At 50.6% G+C, this 23,655-nt stretch overlaps 1 protein-coding gene across 2 annotated transcripts; it reads left to right on the top strand.

Annotated features, from left to right (window-relative positions):
• Window positions 1-237: 237 nt before the first annotated feature.
• SLC40A1 (solute carrier family 40 member 1) lies at window positions 238-22,104 on the top strand. 2 transcript variants are annotated; one of them, XM_070421671.1, is made up of 9 exons: window positions 238-297; window positions 1,291-1,427; window positions 1,858-1,925; window positions 6,209-6,368; window positions 8,885-9,000; window positions 9,981-10,107; window positions 16,564-16,809; window positions 17,723-18,382; window positions 20,536-22,104. In XM_070421671.1, the coding sequence occupies exons 2-9, from the start codon at window positions 1,385-1,387 to the stop codon at window positions 20,847-20,849; spliced, it is 1,734 nt and encodes a 577-aa protein (XP_070277772.1). In that variant the 5' UTR covers window positions 238-297; window positions 1,291-1,384; the 3' UTR covers window positions 20,850-22,104. The 2 variants fall into 2 exon arrangements, with proteins under 2 accessions (XP_070277772.1, XP_070277771.1); XM_070421670.1 differs by lacking the exon at window positions 238-297 and having other exon boundaries at window positions 1,162-1,427.
• The last annotated feature ends 1,551 nt before the right edge of the window (window positions 22,105-23,655 follow it).

The raw sequence follows: 23,655 nt of genomic DNA, 5'->3' as shown, positions 1-23,655 counted from the left end.
GAGTGAAGAGGAAGGACGTGAAGGCCGTGGGAAGAGGGGAGAGCGGGGCTGGAAGGGAGAAGGCGGTTGGCAGCAGTAGCTGAACTGCACCCCTATCTCTGCCCTCCAGACCTCACGCCAACCGAACCCCCTGCGCCCCGCCCGCCGCCACCCGCGGCTCCTGATGGCGCTCCGATACAGGGCCGTGTGCACGCGTCTCCCCGCACACCGGGCGCAGTCAGGCCTGGGCCCGCGGGTGGATCCGGCCGCCGTGGCACCTGTTGGACCCCCTCCCAGGATTTGGCGAGTTGGCGAAGGGTAAGGTCAGGGCCTGGGAGGCAGAGGGGCCGGACTCGCGGGATGGGGGCGGGGAGGAGGGTGAGTCTGGTCGCTCCAGAACCCTTCACCTGCCCCTCGGGAGCGCGGAGAGGCTCTGTCTGGGCCGGGCCGGGCCGGACCGGGCCAGGAATGACTAGGATGAGCGGTATTCCCGGTCCCTCACCGGCAGGGGGCAGGGGGAGGGCGGGGCAGGATGGGGAAGGAAGGGAGAAGCCTGGCTGCTTTCCCCGCTGCAGCCGGGGCGCCTCGGAGACCCGAGTTCTGGGCTGGACTCGACCTTCCCGCCGCGTTTCTCCCCGAGGCGGCTCGGGTCCCTGCGCCCTTCCTGCCCTTTGATGCTGGGCTCGGAGGGACCCGCTGTGCGTCCGTCCGGGCAGACCGGACGGGATGCCGGAGGGCGGCCGGGGACACACCTCTACGTGAAGGTTTTCGTTTGAAAGAAAAAAGGCTTCCGCACGCCCAGGCTGCAGCTCGGCAGCGCTGCCCTCCGTGCCCCCCTCTCCCCGCCCGTGGAGCCCTCTCCCCACCGCCCTCGCAGCTGGGGTCCGCCTCCCGACCCCTGCTCCTCCCGATGCCCCGGCCGCCGGAGCGCGCGACCTGGCCGGGAGTCACCGGGAGGTCCCCGCGGCCGCAGCTGTTCGCAGCCGGAGGGGGCCGGGGACGCGGGCGGCGGCAGCCGGGGAGCGGGGCGTGGAGGCGGCACCGCCGGTCCGGTCCGGGCGCCCGGGCTCGCGCCGCCGGGGCGGGGAGGGAGGGGGAGGGAGGGGCGGCCGCACGGAGCCCCGCCCCGGGCGCCTATAAGGTCGGGCCGGGCCGGGCGGCGGCGGTGGCGCGCGGGGCAGCGATCGATCGGCTCGCGCGGTGGGGCAGCAGCTCCGGCGCGTCCATAAGGCTTTGCCTTCCGACTTCAGCTACAGTGATAGCTAAGTTAGGAAGGGACCCCGGACCCCCAGACCCGTCTCTGCCCCGCAGCTGCCGTCGCTCCGGGCTGGGCTGCTGCGTTCCCGGAGGCGCTCCCGCCGTTCCTCGCACTCCCGTCCCGAGCACCTGAGCCAGGGCGCCGGCCATGACCCGGCCACGCGAGCAGGACCGCCCGGGAGGATGCTGCGGTGAGTGGCGGGGCAGGTGCCGGGCTCGCGGGCCCCGGGGACTGTGGCTGAAGGGCGAGCAGAGCGCCTGGTAGCTCCTCTGACTCCTGTTTTGGAGGGGCCTGAGGGAGCCATGGGTGTCCAGGGGGGAAGAGGGGCTTGCGGGCCGACGGGACGAGTGGGCTGGGCAGCCGGGCTCCCTCGGTGGAGACCTGGAGCCCAGGAAGGCTGGCCCGCGCTCTCCCGCTGCCGGGGAAGGCGCGCAGCCCACTGGCCGTGGTCCTGCTGAATGCGAGCGCGCGGGCCTGCTAACATGACCGTGGCTAACCCCACCACCTCGTTCCTGATCGTCCTGCTTCACGGTCCTTCAAAATGGACACACATTCCAACCTCCTCTAACTCCAGGGACAAAACATGCTTTTGATCTCCTGCCCTGTGTGTGTCTTTGCAGGATCCTTAACAAACTACCTGACCTCGGCCAAGTTCCTTCTCTACGTGGGCCATTTCTTATCCACTTGGGTAAGTGAGCCTGTGCAGTCACTCTTACGGCACGCTTGCACAATCCGGGTTTCCTCTGACTGGGGCCAGCTGTTTTAAGCCACCCTCCTGTTGGTCGTGCAGCGAGAGACATAACATTATCCAAACACATGCTTTTGTGAAAAAGTGTTTTTCCCCCCCAGGGTATTTTCCCATAGGGTTAGTAAATACTATTTAATTATCAGGTTATTACACTTTATGTAGGTTGAACAAGTAGCGAAGGACAGCTTTAACCACAGCAGTAGTATTTGCATTGTTTGTCAATGGTTTGTTTTTTTCATTATCAGGCTTAGTAAGTGGTCATATCTGCTGCTAAGAATGAACGGCTGTCTCAGATACCTTCTATTCTTTCCTTCGTGTTCTGTTTTGAAATTTTCTTTCGTTAAATTTTTGTTTCGGCATACTGCACTATGAAATCACGGGAGAATTGCAGAGTGACGGACTTAGGCTAAACACAGCATCCTGAGGTTAATGTAAATAAAATGGACCCCCACCACGAATGTCTGAGTGACGAAAAGCCTGGTCTTTAAAAATGTTACCTGTAGGCAGGTATGGGTGGGGCCCCTCAGGCTATGTTGAAACCATCATGCACTGAAAGTCATCACCTGACCCAGTCTTGCCTCTGACTTCCTCTGTGGTGTTGTAAGGGGCCCTGTGTTTCTGTGGGCCTGGGTTCTGTCCTCACCGCCCCAAGAAAGACTAATCCCAGAAGGGTGTTGGATGTGTATTTAACTCATCATTAGACTCTTTAAAATTAAGCAATTGTTCTTCTGGTTTAGAAGCAGTGAGTCTGAGTATATTCTCTTCACACCTTGTGTATGTTTAAGAAGAACCGTAGGTAAGGAGAAAGAGTTTTGAGAGGACCTTTGGTGACGGCTGCTTTCCTTTTAAGTTGGAAACGTCTCATAAATGGTCCTGAAGACGTGCATGCCCACTATCGTAGGAGGAAATCTGCGCCCCGGGCCCTGGGGGAATGCTCAGCCGGGTTATCAGCTCCTGAAGAAACAGCAGCAGAGCCCGCCTCGCGGGAGGCAGGCGCCTCTCTTCCGAGGCCTAGACAGGGGCCCCGCAGGCACATGTGAGCACGGAGGAATCCCGCAGATTTCACTTCCAGTAGCTGCCGGTTCTGGGTGGAAGCCTAGTGAGAGTACTCTCCATTAATCTGACTCAGTGGTTTGGTGTTCCAGTTTAACTCAGTAAGTATGAAGTATTGAAAAAACACACAAAACAATCACAAGAGATGGAGAGGATCTGAAATTCTCACCTGTGGTCTGGGCCTGTCCATGAGGGCAGCGATGTGCCTCACTTCCAAGGCCGGTACGTTTAGGGTTTGTGTGACCTTCTGTCCATGGGTGGGGAGGGCAGATTTGCCAAAAGAGCGGGACTGTGGTTCCAGGAGAGTTGTTTGGTCACAGTGTACATTCCACAGCAAAGTGACAAGCTTATGGCAATTTTACAAGTAAGTTGAGCAAAGGGAGTTCTTGTGGGAAAGTTGTATTTAAAGCAAGCCCCCCGCAAAACAAACAAACAAAAAACCAGCAACTACAATCATAGCTGATGCATCTACATCTATCTATCTATTCCCTGCCAACTCTGCCAAACCATGGCTTCCTGTACACTGAATATGGAGGTGTTACCATAGAAGGTTATACGAGCTTAAATTTGTGTAGGGTTGAAAGCTTTTATTTCTGACTTCATTTCTACCTGCCAGTGGATCCATACATTTTCCTCTAGAGCAGTGGTTCTCAACCTTCTGGCCCTTTAAATACCGTTCCTCATGTTGTGACCCAACCATAAAATTATTTTCGTTGCTACTTCCTAACTGTAATGTTGCTACTGTGATGAATCGTCATGTAAATATCTGATATACAAGATGGTCTTAGGCGACCCCTGTGAAAGGGTCGTTCGACTGCCAAAGGGGTCGCGACCCACAGGTTGAGAACCACTGCTCTAGACACTATATCAAGTACAAAGTAGTGTAAGATGTGGATTCTATCAGAGAGCTTTTTAATATAGGTTAGTATGGGCTTTAACAACTATATCTAATCACAGAAAGAGAACCGGTAGTGAAAGGCATTGAAAGGGGTGCCAGTTGCTTCCATCTTATGTCACCATCCTATGACCTGTCTCCCTTTATACCCCAGATGTCTGCATGGCCCAGCCCTCCCTTCCTTCTGGTCCCTGCTCATAGAGGTCTCTGTCACGGCCTCATGTGAAATGCCAACTTCCAACCCCATCCTACCTTTATTTTTTGTCATGCATTTACACTGCTTGACCTATTCTAGATGTATTTTTGGTCTTTGTTCACTGGGATGCAAGCTGCATGGGACCATGGACCTTGATTTTCATGCACTTGTATCTCTGGTGCCTCCATAGTCCCTCTCAACAAGAGAGGAACTTACTGAGGAATAACTGTGAGTGTTCACATACTGATATTCAGTGGGTCTTCAGCTCTTAGTCCACTAGGTGTAGATGGACATGTAAGCAAGTACGGCCGGAGCTTATGGGAAGGCAGGGAGTGGACGTAAGGAAGGGATGGGTGGGCTTGCAGTTGCACTTGGTCAACATTTACTTAGAGTTTACCCGATTTGGGGGTTTTGTGAGCATAGAAGCTGTTGCTTCTTAAAATGAAGAGGCTTTGGAAATTGGGGTAACTGGAGCAATTTTATTCCCCTCTATCAAGGAAGGGCCATGCCATACGGGGATAAGCAAGACAGAAATTGCCTCTGAATAGCACCCGTTTTGATGCTCTGGAGGAATCTAAAACAAATTCCGTTGGAAAAAAGATAGGAATAGAAAAACAAAAGAAAAAAAGGAGAAAGAAGCAATAGTAGTGGAATAATATTTCTTACTCTTTAGGTTAAAAAAGAGAAAATTCACTTGTTGAGGCAACCTCTCATTTGGCGCATTTATGTGTTTTAGTCTTTTCCTTGGGAGCTGTTCAGAGGAATGGAGGTCAGAATCAAGTACCTCCTCTCTCCCATCCCATAAGAATCTAGCCTGGAAATGTGTCCTGTAGTGATTTCCAGGGGTAGGTTATGATAGAACAGTGTTGTCCTGTTTTATGTTAACCTGTTAGGAATGGAGCCTAAAACATAACAAGGTCCATTATAGATTTCTTATACATTAATTTAACTGATTCATTGAAAAGTCTGTCATGCCACATTTTGCAGTGGTGAATCCCCAAATTCCCTGTATACTCTGGAATCCTATATAATAAAAGGCTAATATGCAAATAGACCTAACAGTGGAACGACTGGTTGCTATGACGTGCTCTGACCACCAGGGGGCAGACGCTCAATGCAGGAGCTGCCCCCTGGTGGTCAGTGTATTCCCACAGGGGGAGCGCTGCTCAGCTAGAAGCCGGGCTCATAGCTGGTGAGCATAGCGGTGGTGGCGGGAGCCTCTCCTGCCTCCGCAGCAGCACTAAGGATGTCTGACTGATGGGAGGCGGACCTAAGCCATCAGTCGGACATCCCCTAAGGGCTCCTGGACTGTGAGAGGGCGCAGACTGGGCTGAGGGACCCCCCCCTACCCTCAGTGCACGAATTTTGTGCACCGGGCCTCTAGTGAAGAAATAAGTAGTTTCTTTCCGCTTTCAAAACCCACCTTTGTTCAAGTGTAAAAATGGCTGCTTGCTATGCATTTATTTCTGATGTCTTCTTTTATGTGGTGCCAGAATTGGCCCATCCTAATTTTATCTTTCTGATTGCCCCGCTGTTTCATGACTGAAATTTATTTTTGAAGTGGAGCATAGATTTTAGAACATTGGAGGTACAAAAGGCTTTAGAGATAGTTCATTCTTATCATTTTACAAATTAGGAAACTGGTGGGGTTTTTTTTTTTTTTTTTTGGCATTCAAGGCACCCTACTGTTCGTGAGCTCTGCTCTAGGTTCATGCTGATTCAGAGGTAAACTACCTCAGGACAGGCCCTTCCAGGCTCGGAACCTGACACACTAGGCATTGGCTTTTGTCTTAAAACACCTTCTTAGGTCCGGAAACGTGTTCTTTCTGGAATGGAAAGGATTATGTGTGTTTCATTAATAGCATGTTCTTTCCGGTTTGCTTAGCCCTTGAGCCAGAGCAGCCTCCACGTGGCAGGATGGACAGTCTTGCCTGTGGCCAGTGTTCCATCCATAGAGGAGCCGACCTTGAAAACCTCCTGAGGGGCCGGAAAGTGCCCTCAGAGAAGCAAGCCGCTTCCTGAGAATAACTGACCAGAAACGCAAACGGTTCGGCCACCATTGTCTCCCTCTGGTTGCAGGGGGACCGGATGTGGCACTTCGCGGTGTCCGTGTTCCTGGTGGAGCTCTACGGGAACAGCCTGCTGCTGACGGCCGTCTACGGGCTGGTGGTGGCAGGATCCGTGCTGGTCCTCGGGGCCATCATTGGTGACTGGGTGGACAAGAACGCCAGGCTTAAAGGTGAGTGCTGCCCGGCCGCGTGGCTCAGTGGCTGAGCGTGGACCCATGAACCAGGAGGCCACGGTTCGATTCCCCGTCAGGGCACATGGCCAGTAGGGGGTGTGCAGGAGGCAGCCGATCAGTGATTCTCTCTCATCACCAGTGTTTCTCCTTCTCTCTCTCCCTCTCCCTTTCTCTCTCTGAAATCAATAAGAACACATTTAAAAAAATAATAATAAAGGTGAGTGTTGTTACAGCCATGCCTTTGTATTCATGGGCCAGCGCCTGAGCTGCAGGGAAACCCCTGTGGTGGCCCACTGTGCGCCCCACTGAGAGCTGGGGGCTGGGCAGCACCTCCCCACGGAGGCTCTGAGCCCCTGCGCAAAGCTAGGGCGACAGGATACTGAGCTCATAGGTTGGGGGTGTACCTCTGGCTGTCCAGACATCCCACATGTCAATGATTAACCCCGTAGGCTTTTCTGAGAACCGTGTTAAACATTGAAAGTTTGCTAGTCTCTGGGTTCTTCCTAACCAGGACTCAGACTGGAGTCTCTTTAGTGTGAGGCTCCTGGGGCAGTGCTCGCTCCCGCACCCTGGGCGACTATTTCACGCAGAGGTGTGTGCAGGGGATTGAAAAGTACAGATTCAAGAGAGAATGTCTGAGTCTGCCGCACGGAGGACCGAGTTATACATGTTTTAGGGCAAAGAAGAAAGAAATACATTCACATTTACTCCAGGGCATGAATGCTGACATCGTCAGGTTGCTATAGGAAAGGGAGAACGTGGGTGAGCAGTTCAGGTATTCGGACGAATAGGGCAGCGTTTCCCTCAGTTGCTCCGTTGATCGTGCGAAGGCCCGACCGTGTTTGTCTCGGATGCTGGGGGAGGGCTGGGCTATCATTTGTTTCCGTCAGTGTAAGGAGAGCCCTGATGATCAAATCCTGGGGCCTGATGCTTTTAGTAAAATGGTCAAGATGCACATCTTTCTGTTGTGAGGATTAATAGACCCAAACGCGGATAGAATAATGTTTTCTATCCCCGAAAAGATTTCCTGGCTTTTTACATCATCATTCACAGGAACAGAGAAGTGGTATCCATGGGGGTGTTTAACCTATGATTGTGGCACACTGACGCTGTAGGGCAGAGGGGACGCCGAGTTGGAGGAAAGCTGGTGGGCCAGCAGGCTCCCGCTTGGGTCCCGTGGAATCAGCTCGCTGGCACCTCCATGAGAGTCTCCTCTGGTCTCCAGGCAGAGCTAACCCTTCTCCCTCTGTGCCCATCAGCCTCAGTTCATGCCTCTGCTGTGCTGTGTACACCCTGGTGGTTACCTGTTCACCTGTCCATCCTCCCTGGAGCCGGTGGGGTCCCGAGAGCTAAGAACCTTGTTCCGTTGCCATTCGATCCTCGTGCAATCCGTGACTGCACCCATGGATGAGTTGTACATCTGGGTTTTACTTCAAGCCAATTTCAAAAGCCGGTTTGTTGTTTCTTGAGGCTGTGATGTGGCCTCCCAAGCCAGGCTGCGCGTGGCTGTCCTTGAAGACGAGCTGTCATGACACACACACACACACACACACACGCACACACACGCGCGCACACACACACACGGGCGCACACACACGCACATGCACGCACGCACACACGCACGCACACGCACACACACGCGCGCACGCACACACGCACACACATGCACACACACGCGCACACGCGCGCGCGCACACACACACGCACACACGGCGCTCTGTTTAAGGAGCGCTCGGTGAGCGTTTTATGGGAGCATCAGACTCTGTGCAGGAGGGAGGCAGGTGTGCGCTGGCCTCGCCGTCCAGATGCAGCGTGCGGGACCTCAGCGTCCTGCCCTGGGTCCTCTCCCTGGCAGGTGGGAGAGGAGGCACCAAGGGGTCCTCACCGGGCGTCACCTGTCCTGACACCCGCGCTTCACTACAGGGATGGCTGCCTCCTCTCCGAGAAAGCCGCGTTTTCTGTGCGGGGAGGGGTAGCGTAGAGCGTCACAGCAGTGACAGACCTTGATGCCAAAGGAAACACGTGCTGCCTCCCCCGACAGACTTTCACACGTCTCTTCTGTGTGCCCGCACTTCCTCTCTGATCAGGGTTGTCCTGTGCGGGGAGGTTACGGATCCGGGACCCCTCCTTCCCCTCTCTCACCACTTCCTACCTGTTCTGGCGTGAGCATCCATGGGTGAGAGAGCTGGGAGCTGGATCGTGCCTGTATAATCTGTGTATCTGCCTGTCATAGTGAGCCTTCATAAGAATCAATGGAATGGAAATGTGTCATTATGAAGGGCTCCAACTAAGGAAAAGGGATGGGCACTCCATCCTTCTGTCTGCGATGTCAGTGCAGGGTGACCTGGCCGGCTGTCCTGGGAGTGGGGAGGCGGGATCCACCGCAGTCACGCTGGTTTTACTTCCTGCCGTAGTTGGCATGGCACTGGGCAGTGGTCCAGTGATGGGTGGGTAGACGCAGCCCGCTGGGACGTCCTGGTGTGGCCGGTAGTGAGCGTGGTCTCTCCCTGCAGTGGCCCAGACATCGCTGGTGATACAGAACGTGTCGGTCATCCTGTGTGGCATCATCCTGATGATGGTCTTCTTGCACAAGGACGAGCTGCTGACCATGTACCACGGATGGGTCCTCGTAAGTCCTCCCCGCCATCATGGCGGGAGCTGAGCGTGGGGAGTGGTGCGTGCGAGAAAGCCCTCGGAGGCCAGGGAGTGTCTGTTTTTCAAATGGGACCTTTTAACGCTGATCCCTGTGTTTACAATATTCCCCCAATTTTTTATTTTATTTAGTTGTTGGTTGGTTTTTTTGGTGTGTGTGTGTGTGTGTGTGTGTGTGTGTACATTTTGCCCATAACAGGTACTCATTAAGAGTTGTTTGAATTTAAATTTTGTCCTATGGGTTTTTTCCCTATTTGTTTTCAAAAGCATTTCTAAGAGTTCATAATATAATTCAGTTGTTAGTTTTCAGCCCATTAGTATTAACCTGTAATTCGTTCATACTACATAAGAAATATTATCTATATATGTTAGTCAGTCATGATTGTGTTCTTCCAATAAAAGTGGTATTTTTGGAGGCGGGGCATGGGCTAGATAGCTTCTCACACTATGATTTTATGAGAGCTTCATGGGAAAGAGAGGTGGGTGTGGTGGAAAGGGATGGATTTGATGTCACCATTGAATCTTCTCATGTATATTTGGGCCGATGTTGGGGAGTGTCCAAGCCAGGAATGACCGTAGAAATCTTCAGGTCCATTCCCTTTTTGTTGATGAAAAGACTAAGACAACACTTTCCCCTTAACACTTTCTCCAAAGGAGACATCTGTGGGGGAAACAGTAAAACAGCCCCTATGTTAACACTTTACGGTAACCGTCACGTGACTATTCATGTGACTAGTATGATTTTTATATGTGCTACGGGGGATACAGATTAGGAAGATACTGTGCTCTTTAACTGGACCCTGGGGATCTATGGTTTCATGTGTATAAGATAAAATGATTGGTTAGAATGAAATTAAAATCACAGTGTGATTGTTATGCCACCAACGGCCATGTTGAAGGACGTTGCACGCTGAGGTGTAGGACCCTGACACTGAGCCTTTCCCTGTGACTCTGTAGACTTCCTGCTACATCCTGATCATCACCATCGCCAACATCGCCAACCTGGCCAGCACCGCCACTGCCATCACCATCCAGCGGGACTGGATCGTCGTGGTCGCAGGCGAAGACAGGAGCAGACTAGCAGGTGCTTCGCTTTTCTCTTTCCCCTAATCAGCGGTTCTCAACCTGTGGGTCGCGACCCCTGAAAATACATCCTGCATATCAGATATTTACATTATGATTCATAACAGTAGCAACATTACAGTTATGAAGTAGCAACGAAAATAATTTTATGGTTGGGTCACAACATGAGGAACTGTATTAAAGGGTCGTGGCATCAGGAAGGTTGAGAACCACTGCTAGATGGACCATGTTAGGGTTCACTGTTCATCATTGGTGAATAGGACTGCGAGCCTTCGTTTCTGGGTATTTCTTAAGGACAAATGGAAAGGATCGTCTTTTTCTTACCACATTATCGGTCTCAGTGCAAAGATTTATCTCCATGCTACGAAGTTAATTTATAGGATAATGAACAACTTTTTTATTCTGTGCAGACCTAGCAAAAGGAAGAACATTTATTTTGAGCAGTTACTTTTTTTAAAGTTCTGTTAATGGTTTCTAAATGTTCACTTGATACTTAGAACATTGAAAATGTCACATGGGGTTTTATTGGCCATACTATGGAGATGGTCACCAGTACTTACAGTCATACTGTGGATATTATTTTTCTCCAAACCAAATAGAAACAGCTTAATTCTAGGAGAGATTCTATACGTTAATTCCTTCTCCTTTAAAGTTATAACTTACAACTTCTATTACATTATATCTGATGGGATATAATCGCTGTTACAAATACTAAGGAAATAGAGGAGCGAATACAGTTTTAGGAAGCTTATAGTCTTAGTCCTTCATTAGAAAACATACACTAGAGGCCACAGAAAGACTGAAGAATGCTTGCAAAGCTTCATGCCCTGTTACGTCAGCATTCCCGGGGCTCAGCATAACCTACCTCACTCAACATCCCCCACCTGCCCCTCACACAGCACAGAGACACCGACTGGATTGATAATGACAGATGAAGGAGGAAGGCCACACCTATCTGCTGATCAGATCAGCTGAATCAACACTGAGACAATGCGAATCACAAACAGGTTGCCCAACCATCCTGACAGACAAGAAAGGCGTTCCTCACGCCTTAACTAGCTTTTCTAGGGCACAGAAGGCAAGATTAGTGCTGAGGTTAGCAAACAACTTTGGACCATGCGGTTAAAAAAAAAAGATAGAAAGGAAGGGGAGAGAGAAGGAGCAGAACCTGTGGAAGGGCTAGAAGGGAGAGGATTTGCTGGAATCATCACTTAGGGGTGCAAAGCGATGCTGGGTAGGATGCTGCGCACAGGATGCCCTTAGCACAGGCGAATCTGCTGCAGGAAGTGCTCCCTGGAGCTGAAGTGGCCATTCTCATCGAGTTTTCTTCCTGTGGCCATTTACCGAGAGGAAGTAATCCCATATCTCTTTTTGTCACATTGAACTGTAAGATAAGTCTTTTCTACCATACGAGTTTAGGTATGTAAGACATGTCCATGTTTTTAAATTCAGAGGGCATAAAAGGACATATTTTGAAAATAATATATCTGATGGAATATATTTGGGGGCGGGGGTTGGTTTTCAAATGATTTTCTTTCCCTTATCTGAATTTCTTAATTCATTTAGACTCTGAAGTCTGAATAATCTGTAAAAAAAAAAAAAAAGTATTGCATAAAGACAAAGTTACTCAGAATCTTTAATTTTTTTCTAAATATATAAACAAAACAAAGAAAAGGAAAGAAATAATACATAACTTTGTGGGGTCTTTTTGGCTGGGCAGTGATGCAGAATAACAGGAAATACATGACTGGCTGTTTCTCAGCAAGCTTTTTTTTTTTTTTAAATTTTTTAAAATTGAAATCAGAGAGAGAAAGGGAGAGGGAGAGAGATAGAAACACCAATTGCACACCACTCTCTGGGGATTAAGCCCACAACCCGGGCATGTGCCTGACCTGGAACCCAACTGTGACCTCCTGGTTCATAGGTCGATGCTCAAACATGGGCCACACGGGCGGGGCTCGGCTGTCTGTCTTCATGTTAGGAATGATTGCAGAGTGGGGAAGCTAGGCCAACCAAGCTGCTTTCCAGTCTCTGTAGTGTCTCGGGTTGAAGGAAGGAAGGAAGCTGCCCGCGTTAGCTTTTGACCAGTGGTGCTCACTCGGCCAGCAGTCCGGCTAGTGGCCCCAGAGCAGGCAAAACCTACGCCTTGTCTTCTCTCAGGGTCTCACCCCGGGACTTGTGTTATAAGAACCATGTTTCAACGCAGGATACAAAACCTTTCAGTCCTGAGGGCCAGCAGGGGTCTAACCATGGGTTTTGGGTGCTGTTTCTGCTTTAAGGCAGCATTAAAGGACAACAAAAAGGGGTTAAAGAGCAACAAAAAAAAGGTAGAATAAAGGAAAAGGAGAAGAGAGAAGGAGGGGATTCCCGGCAGCTCTGAGCTTGTGTCTCTACACAGTGCGACCTCCTCCAGGCAGCATTCATGCATGTGGTTCAGGCAAAGATTTAGGAGCCCAGCAGGCAGGGTTGTGGGTGCTCTGTGCATGTGCTGTGTGTGTGCGAGCGGGTGGAGGGGAAGGGATGTGTATAAAGAGGACAGGTGAGCTGTGTGCTAACTGCTCCCATTCCCTTTTCCCGTTGTTTCTTTCTTTTTTTTTTTTTATTGCTGACTGTATTAAGATGTCCCCCCGCCCCTCACCATGCTTGCTCCCCTCCACCCAGCCCCCGCCCCACCCCAGGCCTTCACCGCACTATTGTCTGTGTCTGTGGGCTGTGCCTATATGCACACAAGGCTTTGGTTCATCCTTTCTGGTCCCCCCCCCCCCCCCCCCGCCCCCCCGCCTCCCTTGAGATCAGTCAGTCTTGATTTCTGAGGAGTTTTGAAGTTGGGAGTTTACACTGTGGGTAAAGACAGGAGAACATGTCTGTGGGGGGTTGAAAACTTTAGAATTTCGGGGCATCAGGCTAGAGTAGCGCTGTTGCCACCTGGCTCAGACAGCTGCAGAAAAAGCAGTTTTTCACATAAATACTGTCCACTGATCTGCTAACTGATTTGTCCAGGCATGTGATTCAGGGTTTTTATTGAAACATCCTCTTGTGCCCCTCAAACCTGTTTAAAACTCACGTCCTTCTCACAGGCTTTTCGCTCCGTCTGTTGCTTAACATCCTTTCCTTGTCCCTTTGTTAATCTCTCCTTACGAACAGCTTTGGGGGTTTTCCTCGCCCACCATCCTGAAGAAACACCTGCTGGCTAGCTTGGTCGAGAATGGCAGATAAGTTTCCTGTTTGAACTCTGTTGACGAAAAATTGATTTCGTGTTCAATGTGTACAAACCCATCGGCTGCTATTTGCTCAGCAAATCTGCTGTTTTAAACGATTAGTCTATGAGATGTAATATGCCCTGCATAACAGCCAGGGGCTGTTTAATGTCGCGTTCTGTGTCACAGCTGCTGAAAACAGTTAAATGGGTTTCGAATGAGCACACACTTGTCTGTTTGCGTAGAATCTGTAAAGTGGACATGTTTGCACATTGGGGTGACTGATTCTTCTCGTGCCTGGGGCCAGGGAGACGATTAGGTCTTTAAAAAAGCTGTTATCTAGTTCATTCTGCTTCAGAAAAACAAAAGCTTCTGACACTAGGTCACACCCAGGCGTTCCTGCGTTCCTAATAGAATGTGAGAGACAGAGGTGGTGTCATAGAAGTTTCCTGCTGAAAAGAGCAACAAGTTATGGTAACGAACTGGTTCTGGGGCTTTCAGAGCCAAGGGTCTCTCCTCACTGGAGCCTGGATTCAAATGGCCGAGTGTTGTGGATGGAGGCCGGGCGTTTCTGTCGGCGCAGGAGTTGGGAATGTGTTCGTGGGGACGGGCGGGAGCAGCGAACCTCAGCGGACACGGTCGTGGCTGAGACGGGAGAGCCACTTTCGCCTCTCGGGGGAAGGGGCCGTGTCAAAGTTCTCCTGTTATCACAGCAGCGTCACCGTCACACACTCCGGGGACTGATTGGAAGGCAGTTGAGGAGCAGGAAGCACGGGGAAGGAGGGAAGGCAACGTCCCGGACTGCGCTGTCGGTCACGTATGGCTTTTCCTCCCTCCGGGCGCCCTGCAGGCTGATAGGCCGACCTCATTAATTTCCACTCCATGAGATAGAGAAGGAGACAGTAGGGCATTTTCTTGACTTCTCTCCTTCGCTTCTCTTGTCCTCCACTCTGACTCAGCTGTATATTTCCATGGTCACAGCCTCGGCCTTGCCATCAGCACTAACTCCTCCCTTCCTTGATCTCGGCCGTAGGCGTCCACATCTTGGACGGCCACCTCCTGTTTTCCGGCTCACTCCTCCGGGAACCCAGCCCCAGCAATCCTCCCGCCTGGTCGTTACCTACCAGTCATCAATTCCACTACCTTTCCCGGGTCTGACCCCTCTCGGCTCCCTGCTTTCCCAGCTCACATTCCAGGGTCACATGGTCATCACTCAACTGGCCTTCTCCCCTCTGTCACTGTCCTTTTATAAGACCCTGGGGAAGTCCACCTCTCACAGCAGAACATGGAGAAACGCACCCAACCTCGCTCACTGTTCTGAAAATTCATGACCACCGGGTGCAAGTTGGCCCTTTCATACCGTTTTCTCCGCTCCCTGCCTCCTCCCGCTTCCTGAGGGATGATGCCATGCCTTCTCCCTTGTCCGTGTCCAGTCAGGAGCTCCTCTCCCGTTCTCGCTTTCACCCACGATCTTGCTTGTATTTTCCTGGGAAAATGAAAGAAGTGAGAGAACTTCCATGTGCTCCCAGCAGCTCAGCGCTCTTTCCGCCCAGACTTGAAGCCGTATGCATGGCCCTCGCCCCTGTGTGTGCTCCTGTCTAAGAACAACTCTGCCCCTGGGCCGCAGATGTACACCCCGCATCTTCTCGTCTACCGTGTCATTCCCCTTACAGCATAGAAACAGGCTATAGTCTTTCTCTTCTCAATATCCCTCCCTGTCTCACCCTAGCCGGTGTGGCTCAGTGAGTAGAGTGTTGGCCCATGGACTAAAGGGTCCTGGGTTAGGTTCTGGTCAAGGGCAAATACCTCAGTTGCAGGCTCCATCCTGGCCCTGTTGGGGCTCATGCGGGAGGCAACCAATCAATGTGTTTCTCTCACATCGATGTTTCTGTTTCTCTGTCTCTCCCTCTCCCTTCCACTCTCTCTAAAAATCAATGGAAAAATATTCTCGGATGAGGATTAATAACAAAAAAATATCCCTCTCTTCACCCACCTACCACCCCATTTCTTTGTGTTTTTTTGTTTGTTTGTTTTTTCAGGGCAACTTAAGAAAAAGAGCTGTCTGCTCACCAGCTCCTTTCCTTGGTCAGGGCCTTGTTCCATAGGCCAGGGAGCAACATTGACATTGTACATGCAGGCCACACCACTCACTCAATATAGACGGTGTCCCCTGGAGTGGGCAGCAGTCCCTTAAATCAACTTCAGCCAAGCATGTGTCCTCCCTGCTCCCCCAGATGGCCCTGTGTGACGTCCCCAGTACCTGCCCTGTGACCAGCCTAGAGCTTCTGCTAGGGCGCATTTTCTTGCCGTAGCAGCAGCACCTCCTTGCTGGTTACTCCCTGATCTTTGAAGCACTGTTACCTCTGAGCTGCTGGGGCACCATCTCTCCTCACCTTCCTGACCTCCAGACAGCGGCGTGCCCACAACCCAGTTTTCAGACCTTTCCTCTTCTTTTTTATTTTTTAAAAATATATTTTATTGATTTTTTACAGAGAGGAAGAGAGAGGGATAGAGAGTTAGAAACATCAATGGGAGAGAAACATCAATCAGCTGCCTCCTGCACACCCCCTACTGGGGATGTGCCCGCAACCAAGGTACATGCCCTTGACCGGAATCAAACCTGGGATCCTTCAGTCCGCAGGCCGATGCTCTATCTACTGAGCCAAACCGGTTAGGGCCCTTTTCTCTTCTTGATCTACACTCACTCTCTAGGTGACTTCATCTAGTCTCATTACATTTAAAACCAACTAGCTGATGGATTCCGAATCTGGTACCTACTTCTTCCCTAAACCCACATGCATGTGCTTGACTGTCTGCCTGATGTGTCCTCCTGAATGCCAGTGGTCCTATCAGAACCAAAGTCTCTAGAACCAAACGTTTCTTCTTTTGCCCCAAACTTAATTCTTCTGAAGAGGCGATTCTTCATTCTCTTTATCGTGCCGAAGGTGCCCAGCTCATCATAGGCATTTAACTATGTTTATGGGGGGAAAAATGAATGGAGACTCACAATTGTATTCATTTTGAAAGCTGATATTAGATGATTTTCTACAATCCCAAGGGAATCATGATTTTTGAAGAACATTTATTATGACTTGATCCAAACAACAAATACTTTCCTAAGAAAATGGTTATGGTTTGCTGATAGAGCTTTTACAGATTTACACGTCAGGAGCCTGCGCGCATGGCCTCCAAATTGGTACGTGTTGGCAGGCAGTCTCCATGGTTGCTGACTTATCTGCGTCTTTCGCCTGCCCCTGTAGATATGAATGCCACGGTTCGCAGGATCGACCAGTTAACCAACATCTTGGCGCCCATGGCTGTTGGCCAGATTATGACCTTTGGCTCCGCGGTCATCGGCTGTGGCTTCATTTCCGGGTGGAATCTGGTGTCCATGTGCGTGGAGTACTTTCTGCTCTGGAAGGTTTACCAGAAGACCCCTGCGTTAGCCGTGAAAGCCACTCTCAAAGTGGAGGAAGCTGAGCTGAAACAGCTGAATTTACACAAAGGTAAATCCAACACAACGATCAATCCTTTTACTCTGCTGTCCAGACCTTAAGTGTTGGGGAAGCCCAGACTGTTTTTAATTTGTATCAGAGTTTGTTCCCCCCAAAGGCCTGCATGAGGCTACACATGCCACTTTGGTGGGCGAGTCACCACCCAGGCTTTTGAGGGTCTGAGGAAGGACCCTCTGGGGGTTGGAATGGGACCCCTGGCCCTCTTCCTTCCTGAGCAGTAGACACAGAGAGGCAGCTCATTGAGGGGTGGCTGAGCAAAGTAGAGCCATAGGAATGGGAAGAAAGCTGAGAAGAGCAGAATTCCTAGGAGCTACGCGCCATGGAGGTGCTTTGTCGGACGGTGGAAGGGAGTGAGGACCTGAGGGTGGCTGTTCCCCGAGAAGAGGAAGATGGGCTTCCAGACAGTGGAGCCTGAACAGGTCCCCAAATCCGAAGCTTTGTTCGCCCCGACAACCACTGTGCTTGTCTCTGATGTGGCCTCCTAATGTCAGTGATCCTATCGGAACCCAAGTCTCTAGAACCAAATGTTTCTTCTTTTGCCCCAAACTGAGTTCTTCTGAAGAGGCGGTTCCCGTTCTCTTTATGGTGCCAAAGGGGCCCAGCCCACCACAGGCATTCAATTAATGTTCAAATCTGTTGAGTTTTACTTCGGTGGGAGTTGAGTTTCAAAGAGAGCAGGTGCGATCGAAATCAACAGCGTTTTGTTTATGTAACGCAGTTGCCACTGGGAGCTGGTTCCTCGGCTGTGATGCCCAGAGGAGTAGAAGAAATGCCTCTTACATTGTAGTAGCCCAGGGCCCCCATGGGGCGGGAAAGAGGAGAAGAAAGAATACTGAGTGAAATAACTGCCCCCCCCCACCACCCATGTCCTCTCCCCTCAGTAAACGATGTATTTTATTCGCAGAAACTGAGCCCAAACCCCTGGAGTCCACTCACCTGATGGGGGACAAAGACCCCGCGGTGCGTGCGCTGGAGCCGGAGCCCGAGCCCAGCTGCGGGGAGCAGCTGGCCGAGCCCTTCCGCACCTTCCGCGACGGCTGGGTCTCCTACTACCGCCAGCCCGTGTTCCTGGCGGGCCTGGGCCTCGCCTTCCTCTACATGACGGTGCTGGGCTTCGACTGCATCACCACGGGCTACGCCTACACGCAGGGCCTGAGCGGCTCGGTGCTCAGCCTCCTGATGGGCGCCTCGGCCGTCACCGGCATCGGGGGCACCGTGGCCTTCACGTGGCTGCGGCGCCGGTGCGGCCTGGTGCGCACCGGGCTCATCTCGGGGTGCGCGCAGCTCTCCTGCCTGGTGCTGTGCGTGGTGTCCGTGTTCATGCCGGGCAGCCCGCTGGACCTGTCCGTGTCCCCCTTCCAAGACATCCGCTCCAGGTTCATCCAGGCCGAGCCCCTGCCCGCGATGCCCACGGGCGCCCCCGGCCCCCTCTTCTCCACGGGCGGGCCCGCGGCCAACGGCTCCGTGACCACCCTCGCCGCCCCGGAGTGGGAGCTGGGGCTGAGTGCCGAGTCCGTTCTCTCCGTCAGCCTGCTGTTCGCGGGCGTCATTGCTGCTAGGATCGGTGAGTCCGCCTTGGGGTGGGGGGTGCAGGGGGGCTCTGGCCGGCGGGGTTCAGGGGTTGAGCGTCGCCCATGAACCGGGAGGTCACAGTTCCATTCCCGGTCAGGGCGCATGTCCGGGGTGTGGGCTCCATCCCCAGTGGGGGGTGCGTGCAGGAGGCAGGCGATCCATGATTCTCTCTCATCATGGATGTCACTCTCTCTCCCTCTCCTTTCTCCTCTGAAATCAGTAAAAAGACATATGAACACAAAATAAAGTGCCTGCAATAAGGGTTCAGAGAATTCACCAGTATTCCCTGAGTGTTAATATAAGCAGAATTCACTGTTCACCCTTATGTATAATAGTCTCTCATAATGGCATTTTTATAGTTCAAAAAAGTATATTTGTGCTTTTATAAAACGTGGTTAGAGCTTGAAAGTTTTTCCTAAATGGATATTTTAAGTATTGCTGTTGTAATGTTATTAATTAACTCCTAAAAAGAGATTAGCGATGATAATTATATTGCCTTTGGTAATTTAGAGTCTTTATGTGGCTATAACTCTCCCCATAGGACTATAATTTGGAGAATGTTTCTATGGTACAAGGCAAAAAGATAAGTATATAAGTTGGTGGGTGTTTTTGGTTTAAATTTTTTAAAAAGACATGGCAGTTAGGAAAAAGAACCTTCCAAAAGTTCCTGTATTTATTATATACTTTGCCAAACAAATGGATTTTACAGCTCTGGAAGGCAACCTAGTGTAAAGACTTCTTTTACAAAGCAAAATGTAAGTAATCATTAATAGAGTACTGAGGGATTATTCTGGAAATGAAACCGTATTTTTATCTTCTGGTACAAAGCAGTTTATTAATTTATCAGAGACATTAATATTCCGAGTGAGACAGCTTTATTGCAGGGGCTTTGGAACCCAAGCAGTAAAGGTAATAATGGTTTAACGTTTCCTTACACTCTAATCATGACAATATATAGGTCAGTTCATTTAAATTTGAAAAATACCAGCACAGTCATGTGCTGCTTAACGAGGCGGAAACGTGCTGAGAAGTGTGTCGGGAGGCGGTTTGGTTGTGAGAACACGAAGGAGCGCCTTACGCAAACCTCATGGCATGGCCTCCTGTCCACCAGGCCGATGGCACAGCCTGTGAGTCTTGGCCTCCAAGCCTGCCCAGCTCGCTCCTGTGCAAAACACCAGATTAAATCAAGCACCAGAGAAATGATGCAGCCAGGATACCCGGTAACTTGAGACGGATGAAGCTGCTGCCAGCATAACATGACACACTATCTCACAGCAAACTTTTATTTTTTATCTTTTTTATTGATTTCAGAGAGGAAGGGAGTGGGAGGGAGGGAGAGAGAGAGAGAAACATCAATGATGACAGAGAATAATTGGTTGGCTGCCTCCTGCACGCCCCCTACTGGGGATCCAGGAGGGAACCCAACCGTGACTTCCTGGTCCATAGGTCTAGCAATGCTCAAGCCACTGAACCACACCGTCCGGGCAAACTTTTTTTTATTAAGAAGTAGAAAGAGAACATTTTAAAATAAGGAGAAAAGGTTGGTATAGTAAATACATAAACCAATAACATAGTCAGGCATTATCATTATCAAGTATTATGTACTGGGTGTAACTGAACATGCTATATTTTCTACATCCGTTGGTGCAGTGGGTGTGTTTACACCAGCATCATCCAACTGTGTAACACATCTCACTAGCATGTCACCATGGCTATGATGTCACCAGGCAATAGGAATTTTTCAGCTCTAGTAGAACCTTGCGGGGCCACCATTGAATATGTGGTTTGTCATTGACCATAACATCATTGTTTGGCACATGACTGTACTTACGATGGAATTATGTCTGTGATTTCAGAGCTTTGCTTTCATAGTATGAATAATCACAGAGAAACAGAATTAAGAAGTTTATAGGTCAGGTGGCTGTAAATATCATTTCTTAGAGCCACTGGTAACCCAGTACTATTTCTTCATGAAAACTAACTCTCTAAGGCAAGGCTATGATCAATATACATATGGTGGCTTTAAAGTAATGGGGCTCACGTGACTTTTTCACGTGTCGACAGATTTTCAACCTATAAACCTGAAATATATGGCTATAAATTCTAGAGATTGGCCGTTTCTAAAAAAGATATTCTTCATTACAGGCCTTTGGTCCTTCGATTTAACTGTGACACAGTTGCTGCAAGAAAATGTAATAGAGTCAGAAAGAGGCATTATAAACGGTGTCCAGAACTCCATGAACTACCTTCTCGACCTCCTGCACTTCATCATGGTGATCCTGGCCCCCAACCCGGAGGCCTTCGGCCTGCTCGTGCTCATCTCCGTCTCCTTCGTGGCCGCGGGCCACGTCCTGTATCTCCGGTTCGCCCACAAGACCCTGGGCAACAAGCTTTTCGCCTGTGGTCCTGTCGAAAAGGGCGTCGCGAGCGACGACCAAGCTCCCACGTCTGCTGTGTGAGCCCGTCTCGCCCGCTGGTCCCTGTCACTGGTTACACAGAGCGCGTGCTTGTCTTGTGCTTCACATCCCTACGCGGCTGGGTGTCCCTCTGGTTTTACCACAACGGCGTCCTGAAGGCTAGACGCTGTTTCCGAAACCTCAGTCAGCTGAGTGGGCTGGTTGGCTTCCCTTCCATTCCAGGATGGGAAAAGTAGGAAAGGAAAAAGCCTAAAGATAGACACTAAAATGGCACATACACTGATTTTCCCGTTTCTACCGAGTAGAGAAAATTTCCCATAAAAGAGTGGTGAGTCGGGTGAATTAAGTTAATTTTTGGCAGATATTTATTCTCTGTAGTAGAATTCAGATGTCAGTTTGCCCTAAGACTCACTCTCGTTCAATCCGGCTAGTTTACTTTCCCTTGTGTTTTACTCCATTATAAAAAACCAGCTCTCCTCCGAGCAGGAAGACTGAAGTTCCATAACCAGTATTATCCTCACCGATCCTGACAATCTTAAGGGATTTATATAAATGTGGAAAACAACATATTTCAGTAGAATTCTCTAACAGGGTTATGGTTGAACTCGAGAGAGCACCTTGGTATTTGTATTATCAGAGAGGGCAACATACCGTATTAACCTACACAGCACTCTGTAAAATGCTAATACGCTGCAGGTAGAAGCAACGCTGCGCAGTAGATTTAAACACTGAATGCATACTGACTTCCAACGCCAGCAGTCTGGCCACAGAAACTCGCACCGAAGGGCCAAGCTCTGGAGGTAACTCCCGCCTCCCTCACTGATGGTCTCTCTCAGCCGCGAGGGAGTCTGCTTGCTGCCCGCAGGTTGAATGGGAAAGCAGGCCCACACGGGAAAGGGTTTGTGTTGTCTATCACGTGACTTGTTAGGAGCACGCTGGGGTGGAGCATTTTCCACTTGATGGTTTGTACCCAGGAGCTATTTTTACCCAGTCGCAGAGCAAGACTGTCCCTAAATGAATTCCTTTCAAATGTCTCTGAGAAGCATGGGGGAGGGGGGGCGGGAGACGTTTGTATATATTTTTAAGAACTGTTTGGCGAGTCCTTTTGCAACATGCCGAACCAGCAGGCCCTCTGCCTTAACGTTTATGCACTTTCGTGGAGACGGCAATACGTCACGATGAGCACTTTCCTAATCCTTGAGGTCGAGTCTTTTTCTTCTTTCTATGGTATGTCATGATTTGCTACGTTGTATAATCTTTGTAAAATATTTCTATATAAAACTATTTTTAAAATCTTGATGGCTTTGGCCTCAGTTGTGTTCTTTAATTTTTAAAAACAATTTATTTTGTCACCGGTCCTCTGTTTTGGTCGTGTGTTTGGTTCTCCGGGAAGGGCCACAGCCTCATGGTGACCATCATGGCAGTGTCGCTCCAGTGGCGGGTGGCCAGGGAAGACTAGTGAGCATGAGGCCCAGTCCCCTTGCTTGGACCCGGAGGAACCGCATGAAGCTCCGAGTTCTCTGTTCTCCGTGAACTGGGGGTGGAAGCATAAAGCCAGCTCTGCCCACCTCCCCGCCGTCCTGGTGGAGTCAAATCCTATGGAAGCCCTTTGGGGACTGGAAGACGCGGTAGTCTCCTATTACTAGAAGTGGAGCCTGACTCATGACACCTGAAATAGATTCCACCCAGCCGACGTGGCTCAGGGGTTGAGCATGGGCCTATGAACCAGGAGGTCACGGTTTGATTCCCGGCCAGGGTACATGCCTGGGTTTCAGGCTCGATCCTCAGTAGGGGGCGTGCAGGAGGCAGCCGATCCATGATTCTCTGTCATCATGGATGTTTCTCTCTCTCTCTCTCTCCCTTCCTCTCTGAAATCATTAAAAATATATTTAAAAAAATAGATCCCTACTGATCGTCCCGAGAGTAGAGCCACAGTCTATATTCAACACATGTTTACTGATGGGCGCCCCCATGTACTGGTCCTGGGGTGCAGTTGTGACTCACACAGGATCAGAGGCGCCTTTTCTTCCCCCTAAATTGGGAGCTTGGGAACCTGTGGCCTCACCCCACAGCTACTGATCTGCGTGTGACTTCTGAACAGACTGCAGAGGCCTCCGTTGGGCTGGCTGCTGCCTGGAACCCGTCCCTGACTCTCCCAGGGGCCAGAGCCGGGTCTGGAGATCTGCCCTGAGTGTTTGCAGCTGTGACTGAGGGCCTGTGACCTTGTGAAATGAATAGGAACATGTGAGCCAAGGAAAGGCTCAGCTCCTCACTCCGGCCTCTTGCCAGGCTGTGGGCTTGGGGAGAGAGGGCCTGTGTGGGAGGAAGGAGCGTGACGTTGCAGAGTTAAGAGGAGTGTTTACAGCTGCTCCCTTCTCTTCGCGGGGGGAGTGCGTTCAGGGCAGGAAGAGGAGGGGCGGGGAAGAGGAGCTGCTGGGCTGGGCGGCTTTTGCTGCTGATCCTCAAGGGCACAGAGGGGATGGGGTAGGGGATGCGGTGGGCATCTCTCTGGTGTGTTTCTAAATGGCAGAATGAACTCATACATGGAAGGCCAATCAGCCAATGCAAACGAGCGGAGTAGGTTAGAGGCAGGAGGACAGTCTGCATTTCACAAAAGTATCACATTTAAGTGTTCCCACTTAAAAGCAAATTCCTCACTTTAAAAAAATATATTTTTACTGATCTCAGAGAGGAAGGGAGAAGAGAGGAAACATCAATGGTGAGAGAGAATCATGGATCGGCTGCCTCCTGCAGGACCCCCATTGGGGATCCAGCTCACACCCTGGGCCTGTGCCCTGACCGGGAATCAAACCATGACCTTCTGGTTCATAGGTCCAGGCTCAACCAC

The sequence above is a fragment of the Myotis yumanensis genome, unplaced genomic scaffold, assembly GCF_028538775.1.
Source record: "Myotis yumanensis isolate MYYU_CA2020_CCGP unplaced genomic scaffold, mMyoYum1.0.hap1 SCAF_8, whole genome shotgun sequence".
In the NCBI taxonomy this organism is placed as follows: domain Eukaryota; kingdom Metazoa; phylum Chordata; class Mammalia; order Chiroptera; family Vespertilionidae; genus Myotis; species Myotis yumanensis.
Note: the sequence above shows the minus strand (reverse complement) of the source record. Positions and strands in the feature narration are given on the sequence as shown.

What these genes read in the sequence shown, in the direction of transcription:
- SLC40A1 (XM_070421671.1), top strand. Translation starts at nt 1,385, where the DNA reads ATGACCCGGCCACGCGAGCAGGACCGCCCGGGAGGATGCTGCG. An exon ending in AGACAGGAGCAGACTAGCAG is followed by an intron (nt 10,108 to 16,563) that starts GTGCTTCGCTTT and finishes CTGCCCCTGTAG; the next exon opens with ATATGAATGCCACGGTTCGC. An exon ending in ACAGCTGAATTTACACAAAG is followed by an intron (nt 16,810 to 17,722) that starts GTAAATCCAACA and finishes TTTTATTCGCAG; the next exon opens with AAACTGAGCCCAAACCCCTG.